The 11,615-nt window shown below is 46.0% G+C and overlaps 1 protein-coding gene across 22 annotated transcripts in view; it reads right to left on the bottom strand.

The window, feature by feature from the left end:
* The window catches only part of jakmip3 (Janus kinase and microtubule interacting protein 3), a 33,745-nt gene that overhangs the window by 19,832 nt on the left and 2,298 nt on the right, over positions 1-11,615 (bottom strand). For all 22 annotated transcript variants that reach the window (XM_048232884.1, XM_048232882.1, XM_048232880.1 and 19 more), the window contains 2 exons: positions 7,879-8,142; positions 2,314-2,799 (listed from right to left, as the gene is read on the bottom strand). In XM_048232884.1, coding sequence (XP_048088841.1) covers positions 2,314-2,799; positions 7,879-8,013 — 621 coding nt within the window. In that variant the 5' untranslated portion in view covers positions 8,014-8,142. The remainder of the gene's footprint in view (positions 1-2,313; positions 2,800-7,878; positions 8,143-11,615) is intronic.

Raw genomic sequence — 11,615 nt, 5'->3', positions numbered from 1 at the left:
ACTAATTATGCCCTCAGTGCCTTCTAAGCATCTCAGGTCCCCCAAGCAGTTCCTACATCATTGTATAGATATTCAAATTCTAGCAGGCATCTTAGCTACTTTAATATATACTCTAACATCTACCCATTATGAATGTTCAAATGACATTAAATATTTTAATGGAGGAATTTGTATGGTATTTTGCCCCACTACATCGCATTTTCTTTAATGTCCTCTTCTGAGGCCCCCTAAGAAAGACATCAAACTGTCTGAGGGGAATCTGATCCTCAACAGACACAATCTCCACATTCTCTCTTTTCTTTCCTCTGCGACTGCTCTTCCTCTAAAGGAACCAGTTCACATCTGCTACAGTCAGAGAGAAGGTCAGGAATTTGGGATTTCTCAGACATACTGTATGAAAACATCCTGTTGGCCCCAATTAGCCCTGTGGTCCACTACCTGAGAAAACACATTGGAGACGACTAATAGGGAAATACTTGAGAAGGTAACAATGTTCCAACCTCCCCATCCAAAAGTCTACCACTCACTCAAACAAGAGGTGAAGCATCTAGCAGCTAGGAGGAGAGGCTGCCTGTGAGGTGGGGATGATCTCCCCTGAGCACGCCTCTGCTAACGCAGCTAGCTGATCACACTAAAGAGATCAAGGCCACACTACTTTGGGCCCGGGCGGCTGATACGGCAGAGATATCCAAGGTCAACGTCATGGCTAGATCGATAACTCTTTAACACAACAGGACAGGACCAGCCTTACACTCAAGGCCGTTACGTGTTCCCTGGGACACATGATAATAAAATGTCAATGACTCATTTTGATAATCTGTCCTTTAGATAAAACCTCAAACCTGAATCAAATAATGGATTAAAAGAGACGGTGAAAACTTCCGTAGGTCATACAGAACAACGGATAAAAAACTCAGTAGTGGAAACTTCCAAGGGAATTGCCATCAAGACAAATGAGCAGATCAAATAGGCAGAGTCAACAACTGTGATCTTGATTATTGGCAAAATTCTTCCATGAAAATGCAATAATGACAGTTGAATTGCCTAAAAATGATACAAAATCTAATTCAAAACAGAATTATCAACAAGCATGATGGATAAAAGCCATTAAATCTCAAGATAAGGCTTGAAATCTCCAAATACCTGTAAGCACCACATTTCACTCCTCCACACATAAGGAGGGATTTCAGACACAGAGCGAGGAGCCTGGAGAGAGTTGAGTGTACATTCTGTCCCAGAGGATGCTAAATAGAAGCCCTGCACCAGGCACAGGAGCCTGAACACTAAATTCACAGGCAAGGCCAACACTCCATCCATCATGACAGAGACGCTCAGATCCTCCCAAAATTGCCTCTCCAGTATTACTGTTCACTTGGGAATCTACAGGCAGAGCAAAACACTTTGTGTAAAGGCAAGACTGCAGACACACATTCTTTGGGTCCAGTCACAGCGCTATGTAATTTTGCTACTGAAGAGCAAATTCCTGAAGAGGAAATCGAGTTCCATTTGGTTCCAGCCAAAGCGTTATCACAAACTGTATCTATGTTCTGCTGTATGGCTGTGTGGCAAAGGAAACCTGCTGATTAGTTTGGCTCAGTGTGCTGCTAGTGATGGTGTCCAAGAACATAAGAATGTCTGATGTACTAAATAGGGCATTTGGAGAAAGGTTCAATCATGTGAATGTCAAGTAAATAACCTATGAAGTCAGCATGAAAATCATCACTTCAGAGCCTCTAGACACATTCTCATTGAAACAGACTGCTGTTGGCCCAGGCCCTTCATTGTGTTCCGGGTCTGTCTACAAACATGATCAAAACCTAAGGATCAAATTCCATCACTATGATGCACCGTTTCACAGGGCTCTGTGCTGCACGGTACGGGCTGCACACACACAGAGACGTGTGCAAATGAGCACAGTAAAGACTGAAACCCCGCCTCCAGCACGCTCTCCGAGGAGTCTCCAAACCAGGTCACTTGCTCTTTATAACGCTAAATAACAATGTTTCTCACATTATGCAATATCCCAGAACCAAGTTGAAGGATAATTCACAGAACTAAGCCTGACAGAAGTAGAATGGTAAAAAGAAAGACAAAGATAAAGATAGATAGTATGTTCGATTATCTGAAAGATCTACATACAAATTTAGGTACTGTATAGAAATAATACGGCATGCTGTAAACTGAACAAATGGACCCATTGAACATAATGTTTGATGGTCACATTGAGTCTCTCTAACTCTCATTCATTAGTTATGAATGATGCTGATGATAACATATGGTGTGTTGAACAGAGTGGACAGAGTGGACACATACCAGGCGGCGGATCTCCTTCTCGCACTCCCTCTTGATGCGGTTGATCTCCTCCTGGTGGAGGTGGTAGACGCTGCGGATCTCGGCCGCCTTGGTCTTGTCGGCCTGCACGGCGGTGGTCAGCGCCTCCTCCATCTGCCGCTTGGCGCCCTTCAGCTCCAGGATCTCCTGCTGCAGGCGTCCGCGCTCGCCCTCGAAGCTGCGTCGCACCTCCTCGCGCACCTCGCCCGCCAGCGCCGAGCGCAGCTTGTCGGCGGGGCCGTCGCGCAGCGCCGCCACCAGGCCCTGGAGCCGCTGGATCTCACCGTCCTTGATCTTGATGACGCGCACCAGCTCCTGCTCGTGCTGGCGCAGCAGCGTCTCACGCACGCCATGCAGCTCGCGCAGCTTCTCCTCGTGCAGCTTGGCCCGCAGCTCCGTCACCACCACCGTCGACTTGTTCTGCTCGTGACGCACCTCCTGCGTCTTCTCGCGCTCCAGCTTGCTCACCTGCAAGAGACCGCGGAGAGAGAGAGGGAGGGAGAGAGAGTCGTCTGACGGCCGATTCAGAACGCCACCCTGGCGTGTGTGTTGCATCTCTGCTCTGTAACTGTTGCGTCGCGTTTCATGTGAGTATATCAGAAATGCCAGTCGGACTATTAAAACATCTCTTCATTGTCTCTTTTGGCTGAAAACGCTTCCAACACACTTTCCTCTCGGAAAAGGCGCCTCATCTAGTGCGTGTTTCCAGCGCTCGATAGTGTTTTAAGCCACCACCGTCCACTTCAAGGCACCTAACCTTAACCCTAACCCTTGCCCTTGCCTAACCCTAGTGCCTTCCATGCAGCGCTGCCTGGAAGACGACTTTGGGGGAACCAAACACAGTTCAAGCACGACTCGAGACACATCTAAACACATGCATGTCACGCGGGAAGTGGGCAAGCTCTAATCTTTAACATGGGTGCTGAAACTTGAAACGGACAGGTAATGCAGCTGCCACGCACTCGCCACGCATCCAGTGTGAATCATGCATATGGCCCGTGGACATACTGAATGATTCAACATTTTAATTGTCAAGCATCCTGTACAGGTATCAGATGACTAATAACACACACAGACAGACAGACACACACACACACACACACACACACACACACACACACTCACACACACACACACACACACACACACAGTCAGAGGAACCACACACATGTCAGAAGTCATGAAATTGCATTTGTGTGAAATGTGGAAACTGACAGCTGTGTAGTAAATCCTGCTCTGCATGTCAAAAAGATGCCATACAACATTTAAAGACGTTATTACATGTAATCCAATTTTTTTTCCAAAACACTTTGGGTTTAGATACTGGGGAAAAAAGCTATTACAAAGAATAATAAGATAAACAGAGTCATAATAAGAGTAAACAGGCACTGAACAATGAAATGCTAAATTTAGATTCAAATTTAGATTTGAATGTATTTCATATGAACAATAAGTTTGTTTTGTTAGAGCAGTACACTGTAAGTGGGTGCAACATGAGAGCTATCTATAGTCCATTAGTGTGTCAGGCCCCGACCTCTCTGGGTTTATTTGAGGTCACACTCCCCTGCTCTGTCCCAGTTTAACAGAGAGTGACACACAGTGCCTGCAGCAGACGCAGAACTGGGCACTGGGCAGGAGGGGGCGGGGGAGGAGGGGAGGAGCTCTCAACTGTGTGTTCCTGCATTGCCCCAAACAAATGTCTGTATGTATGTGTTAGCTTCTGGATGTGTGTGGGTGTGGAGGTGGAGGGGGGGGGGGCTCTCTTTGGGGGCACATCTAAAATTATCTCTGATGAGAAGTGCACTCTCCCTCTCCCTCTCTCCCTCTCCCTCCTTAGGGTCAGTGTTCCACTGCACTGCTCTAGCGCAGTCTGCAGCACGACACTACAGCATGACTGTGCAGAATGCTCAGGCGAGGGCTAGCATCAGCCAGGACCACAGCCGCGTCATACTGCTCTACCTCTCCAGACACACTGGGTCTGCATGAGCATCACGGCAGGGCTCGTGCAGACTGTTGGCAGTGGATAACAGATGGTGAGTATGCCTGGGAGATACGCAGAAGCACCTCGACCCTGACTAACTAGTCATATGGATGATAAGTGGGTCAGGAGACTGGACAGCGATGATCACGAGGCGTGAATGAAAACAAACACAGTGTGGAAAAAAGGGACAAAAGGAAAAAAAAGGGAGAAGAAGTCATATTTGTAGCCAAACACAGTGGCCGTGGAGAGAGGCTCAGGTTGCCCAGAGAGAGAGAGAGAGAGAGAGAGAGAGAGAGAGAGAGAGAGAGAGAGAGAGAGAGAGAGAGAGAGAGCCAAGCCAGAGGCCAAAGACTTCCCATGAGCCTCCTGGAGTGACCCATTCATCCGTTACATTAATTAAAGCCAGCAGTATAACACACACACACACACACACACACACACACACACACACACACACACACACACAGTTATAGGAACCACACACATGTCAGAAGTCATGAAATTGCATTTGTGTGAAATGTGGAAACTGACAACTGCGTAGTAAATCCTGCTCTGCATGTCAAAAAGATGCCATACAACATTTAAAGACGTTATTATGTAATCCATTCTTTTGAAATACTTTGGGTTCAGATACTGCGAAGAAAGCTATTAGAAAGTATGATCTGCCCAATATGCTCACATTATATTTAATTAAAAATATTATTTATTTATAAAAATAGTTAAATTGATTTAAAACCATATACAGCATTAAGAATGGAGCAAGCTGTACTGGTTCACTTTTGAGTCAACATATAAACAGAGGAGGTGGGGCCATGACAACCAAGCAGGAAGCAGTGTCTGGATCCCCCGCTGAAGTGATTAGGACCACTAAAGCCAGACATCATTTGTTGGTGAGGTCATACTGGTCTGTGTTTGTAGCTATTACCAAGCTCCTTTTACATGTACACATTCACAGAATTACCTTGGTGAATGCAGCATATTTACTACCTCAGGGCCATACATTCTAATAATATGGGGAAATTATGGAATGGCATGTATTATATTCATAATAAATAAGCAACCACCATATGGCCAAAAGCAAACAGTGTCCTTGTGGAGGATGGCACCGGGTTCATTAAGACCAGCCGCACATGTCGTGTGAGCATTGTCCATTCAGGCTGGACAACGGCACGTGGAACATGGAGACACCGTGTGCTGGCTGTTGACAGCAGCCTGTGTGTCACAAAAGCGCCATTCACACACCCTCCCGTTCGCCAAAGTGCTCGATGAACATCTGCAGACTCCCAGCATGCACCAGGCCCTGCCCCCTTCTCCCCTCCCCCTCCCCCTCCCAGACCCCATCCCTACAGCTCAGGCCAGCGCCACGGTTCATTTATCACAGCAGAGCCTCAATTAGCATGACCAGCATTTACACTCACCTGCACCCAGGTGTCCCCACATGTGGGCTTAGAGCAGCCTCCGCCATCTTGATATAAAGGCAGGCAGAGTGGGGAACATCTATTTTTGACATTCCCCTAAAAGGGTTCTTTTTTGACAGCGAGGCCAGACAGCTGAGGTCTTATTTATTCTAATGCAAGCGGCACTTTCTCATCTGCCATGCTCTTTTTTAGTCTCCTCCGCATGGGCGAGCACACAGTGCTGTGACTCCCCAAAACTTGCCACCACAACGCTGACTTCTGGAGATAAAAGGAGGAGACAACGCTCGCTCCTGTGAGCGATAAATGCTAATGCGCTCATTAGAATGGGAAGTCAAAGCGACCGGCGCATGGGTCAGTCTGTTAGAATGAAGCTCTCCAATTACTCGCTGAACGTGCCCAAGCAGAGAGGGGCATTATTCCAGATCATTTTCCCTTCACCATCAAAGACGGAGTCACCCTGCCGCACACAGCTCAGGGCTAGACCTCCGTGATAACGCAGGGAAATGCAGGAAACATGAATCCATGGCTGTAAGGAGATTGCACATGAGGCAGTCTTAGCCAGAGAGCTACAGGAGAGTGTGTACTAGGTGTTCTTTAGCTCTGATATGGGGAGATTATGAGAGCTACAGGAGAGTGTGTATTACTGTAGGTGTTCTTCAGCTCTGATATGGGGAGATTATGAGAGCTACAGGAGTGTGTACTAGGTGTTCTTTAGCTCTGATATGGGGAGATTATGTCTCCCATACTGTAATGGTGCCCAGTGCTGCTGGATAGGCCCTGTGCTATCGATCTGAGTCAGGTGCAGCAGGATGCAGGGAGAGGCCGTGGGAGTGAACTCAGAGAGAGGTCTTACAACCCACTCCCACTAAACCACACATGCACACCCATTCACTACCACTCTTTTTCTGTCTTCCTGTCTTTTTTACTCCTATTGATATTGTATTCTCCCATGGTGACGGCTAGTTTATGAATTGAATAGAGATTCTTTCTCCTGCAGGTTACATACATTTGGTCCAGTACATTCTAAGAGCTTAGGAAAAGACTGAAGAATCAGATATCATTCCACACCTATGTACTTTCAAGAGCATAGCTGAGATAAGACTTGCATGTCTGAAGAAAGCATATCCCTAGATGCAACTGCCATGGGAAGCCCTCCTAAATGTCCAATCACACCAAGACTGACAGCTGATTGGAGCATCTCCTGCTTTAGCTCTTCAGCTCCTTAGGACTCTCTTGGGAGGCTCAGCTGTGGCACTAATATGGCCAGCCAAATCATTAACCCTATTTCCTCCCTGTCATCTATTACCTTCCTGTCAGACGGTGTGGCTGGCACGGAACCATGTCATGACATGGGAATTGCCCTGACAGAAACATCTATATGCAATCTACTCTGAGTTAACAAGCTGCTGCCAAATCACTCACTGGACGTCTGTGACCACTGAGTGGACTAACTCGTTTACATGAGACAGGTCTATGGAACAGTGTCAGGGCTGGTTAATGGGGTTAATAGTAAATGAGAAACATCAACAATTAAGCCACTGTAACCTGCTGCCCCCTCAGCCCACTGACAACATTAACAATCTTTCTGACACAAAAGCCCTAGAGATGCATTCCAACTCAATGCACTGCAGTAGCAGTAAATACCTCACCATGCCCAATCACTGGGGGCTTTATCTTTCCAAGGATAAAAATATACCAGCTCTATGAATATGGTCTGTTTTTTATTGAAACAAGGCAGCCCATGAATCTACATGGGTTTAATCTCTAGTGAGTTCAGCGAGTACCATTGGAGCATAATGAGAAAAGACTGTTTGTGCTTGTGTCTTGCCAAGTGGAACCAGTGGAGCTGTGTGTGGTGTGGAGCTGATGTTGTGTTGTGTTGTGTTGTGGTTGGTTGTGTTGTGTTGTGTTGTGTTGTGTTGTGTTGTGTTGTGTTGTGTTGTGTTGTGTTGTGTTGTGTTGTGTTGTGTTGTGTTGTGTTGTGTTGTGTTGTGGTTGGTTGTGTTGTGTTGTGTTGTGTTGTGTTGTGTTGTGTTGTGTTGTGTTGTGTTCTGTTGTTGTGTTGTGTTGTGTTGTGTTGTGTTGTGTTCTGTTGTTGTGTTGTGTTGTGTTGTGTTGTGTTGTTGTGGTGATAGCTCCTGCTCTCACCTTGCTCTTCTCCTGCTGCAGCTCGATTTGGATGTCGGTCAGTTTGGCCCTTAACTCTTCGTTGGCGGCCTGCAGAGCTGCCAGGGCGTCGGGCCGCTCTCCCTTGGACCGGCTCCCTGGCCCCTTCTTGGACATGGCGAGGCGAGGCGGCGATCCAGCAGCGATGCCCTCTGGCCCCAACCACCTCCCCACAGGGACCTGTGACGTGTCAGGGGTCTCAGGATTCTCGGCCTCTCGGATCCTCAGCTACATTTTCTCGCCCACCTGGACCCAAAAGACAGAGAGAGAGAGAGAGAGAGGGAGAGAGAGAGAGAGAGAGAGAGAGAGAGAGAGAGAGAGAGAGAGAGAGAGAGAGAGAGAGAGAGACGGATGAAGTCAGAGAGGGGACTGGGGCCATTTTGGGACAAAAAAACAACTTGATGCCTGTCAGTCTTACTCAAAGTGTGTGCGTGTGCGTGTGCGTGTGTGTGTGTGTGTGTGTGTGTGTGTATGTGGGTGCCAGAGAGAGGCAAGAGAGAGCTGAGAGAGCCCTAAGCTACCACTAACCTGCAGTGACACCATGTTCCTGCAGCACTGAGCTAGGCAGACACAGCACACTGTTAAACCATGGAGATGCTGAACACATCCTCTTGTGATGTGGACCACACAGCATCACATCAACATCATGGAGCGTTAGGACCACCGCTTGTCCCCGCAGCACACAGTCCTCACGCATCAGATCAATTTCCTTCTATCAGAATACACCTCCAGGGGAGCAACCGTTCTGATAACAGCGCTTCCAGCATTGTTATTGTTGTTGACTGTAAACACATTTGATAAAGCTGGTTTTCAGTTCAGCCTGAGCTACATTCTCCCACTCTGCCATGCTATCATTTAATTGCTATGTGAGATTGTGCTGCTGAAAGGCCAATGAAACAAATGCATTTTCTGTTTCAGGAGAGAGGGCAAAATGACACACCGCGAGACACATTTGTCAGCTACACGTCCCTCACACAGAAGCGCCCTGTCTGAATATGAACCAAGCAATGCCAGACACCACCAAACAAGCCCACATTGTCTTCCCAGGAGATACGCCAACTTCACTTTTTAAAAGAGTGATAGTACAGGGCACATCGTTGATGATAACAAGATGGGACTAGTGCTATGACAGACAGGAGACAAACAATTTTGATCCTTTTGACATCATGCCTACAGGTACTACAGGTACAGACAAAAAGGGATTGACAGACATATATGCAACTCTTCATGCTTATACTTGCTAAGGCCTCTGAGAACATTCAGCTTACAGTAATACACTTGGATTTCTGAGCTCACAAACATGACCCACCCAGACCTTTTCACAGATTAATCATCTATCATCCTCACAGAGGAGCAGGCAGACAGACCAACAGACAGACAGAGAAACAGATAGGAAGAGAAAGGAACAGGAGAAGTGAGAGGTATGAGGGGGCGAGGGAAAGCAAAACTGGTTAAAAACAGAGATGCAAAGACACAGCAAGAGAGAATGAGAGAGGATGGAAGGAGAGGCAGAAAAGGGTTAAAGAACAAGTTGGCAAGGGCTGACTGATCGCAGCTTGATTTACAATGGCGTTCATTCTTGAACGTCCAGCTTGCGACTGTTTGATAAACTATGCATGGTCGTCTGACATTTTATAAACCAATCTATTCTAGTACACTTGCCATAATTGATCATTTTGCCTTGGGTATAATTTGCATGGCACATACGTGACTCCATCCATCAAAACAGAACAAGAACTCCCTGCTGTTCAATAGCTCAAAGTTCAAATCACACTGTAATTGACTGAAATGGATGCACACAATAACTCAGGATCAGATGTTATCACACTTAGAAAACAACACAACATAAACACTCTCCTAAAAAGGATCAGGATGTTCCAGAGGCACAAGAGGGATAACAGCACACCTTCATAGAGAGATTGCGCTTTCACCTTTTGAAGTGTGTGGCAAGTTCCAATCTATTACTCCAACACACTATCTATCTCTCTCTCTCTCTCTCTCTGTTCCTCTGCCTCACCAGTGAGGCTGCAATTTGGTTTCCATACCAGATGTGACTCGTCTCTTTCAGACCCTGACCCTTGACAAAGCACAGGATGTGAGCTGCATGTTAACAACGCCGGACAAACAACCAGCCTCCCCTGCCCACAGCACCACAGAGTCCAGTGCCAGATGATGACCCAGAATGCTGGACCTCTCCAGTTCCATTTATCAAGCTTTTTATTATATCGAATATGCTTTAATAGTTGTGCTTTGGCCCCTAATATACTAAAGATTGGCTATAATATTGCATATTTTTGCATTCCTCAAAATCACTATCTTCGTTTGTACATCTAAGTCTATTTCAAGAATCATTTTATGCATTACAGCACATTTGATTCTCTTCTCCTATTCAAAATTTAATGGATATGAAAATTTCAGACACAGTATATTGTAGCGCACACAAAAAGCGAGAGAAAAACTAATATTCAGCATGGAATCAGCTTTCCATCAGTCTATGTTTGAAGTCCTAAAATGGCCACATTTGACAAATTAATTATGTATGTGTTATAGAAATAAGCACTCTAAGCATTCTAAACTTGACAAACAAGTCACTTTGCAAATCTATGCTGTCAAATCTATGCTGGAGGCAAGCCTGTGAAGATGTCCTTCCTGCTGTGCCCCATTTAACATGAGGTGGAAATCCTCATAGCAGTTCAGAGGCAGTTGAAGCAGTCTTCATTTCAAGAGCATATTTCCATTAATTTCCCTCTGACATTTCCCTATCTACTTCCCTTCTCCAGTTCTGGAAACTGCATCTAAGAAACCAGTAAATACATACTGCATCCAAGTCAGTCACATACTGAAATCAATTGCCTCCGGCATGAAGTGTTTACCAAATCTATCAGCAACCTTTGGGACGTCATTCTTCAAAAGACTAGAGCTCCTAGATGACTTCTGATAGTGCCTCACATGATGAAGAAGTCTCCCGCTCTCCTTTGCTCTCTAACACATAGTCCCAAACTCCACCTTTTAAAACATCTCCAGCTCATTCCCAAACTGGCCCATGATCTCTGCCAGTCATAAGTAAAAGATGCTCGCTAGAGTAGCCACCATCTGGAAATGAAATCATTCTAAATTCCTGATGACATGAAGACAGCAGATATGTTTCCTAATTTAATTCCTGCAAAACATGAGGAATATGTTCAATAACAGACGGACGTGTCATTTATAGTAAGATCATTTCTGTTTGTGCTAATTAATCAACAAAAGCTAATAAATTACGACAAACAAGAAACAAGCAGACTATTGAAGGGAAAAATAAAACAAACATAATAATTCTGTATTAAAAAAGCGAGCAGCAGGCCATGTAGAGGTTGTAACGTGTAGCAGGTAACATATGGCCTGGAGTCGGAGCAAAGTGCTGGTGGGAGTTCAGGAGTTCTCTCTTCCCTGTCATTTCCCTGCTGTCTTTGCTGGGCTCCGTCTTGTTCGATGCTAATCAGGCCTGCTACTCTGCCACTGTGCTCCAGTGGATGAGAGGTCAGCTATAATGGGGGAGCAGGTTAATACACACACTTCCACAGAGCACTCTTCCCAAGGCTGGAAATAGCTCAGAGCATCATGTCTGTGAGACAAACCACTTCAACATCCAGGTTATTTCTTCGAGAGGATGGAGTTGAGTGTGCCAGGTTGTAAGATGGAGACTGGAGTGTGCGAAGTGAGATATCATCACATTCCCA

Source organism: Alosa alosa, chromosome 22 (assembly GCF_017589495.1).
Source record: "Alosa alosa isolate M-15738 ecotype Scorff River chromosome 22, AALO_Geno_1.1, whole genome shotgun sequence".
NCBI lineage: Eukaryota > Metazoa > Chordata > Actinopteri > Clupeiformes > Clupeidae > Alosa > Alosa alosa.
This window is presented reverse-complemented; position numbering and strand designations above follow the sequence as displayed.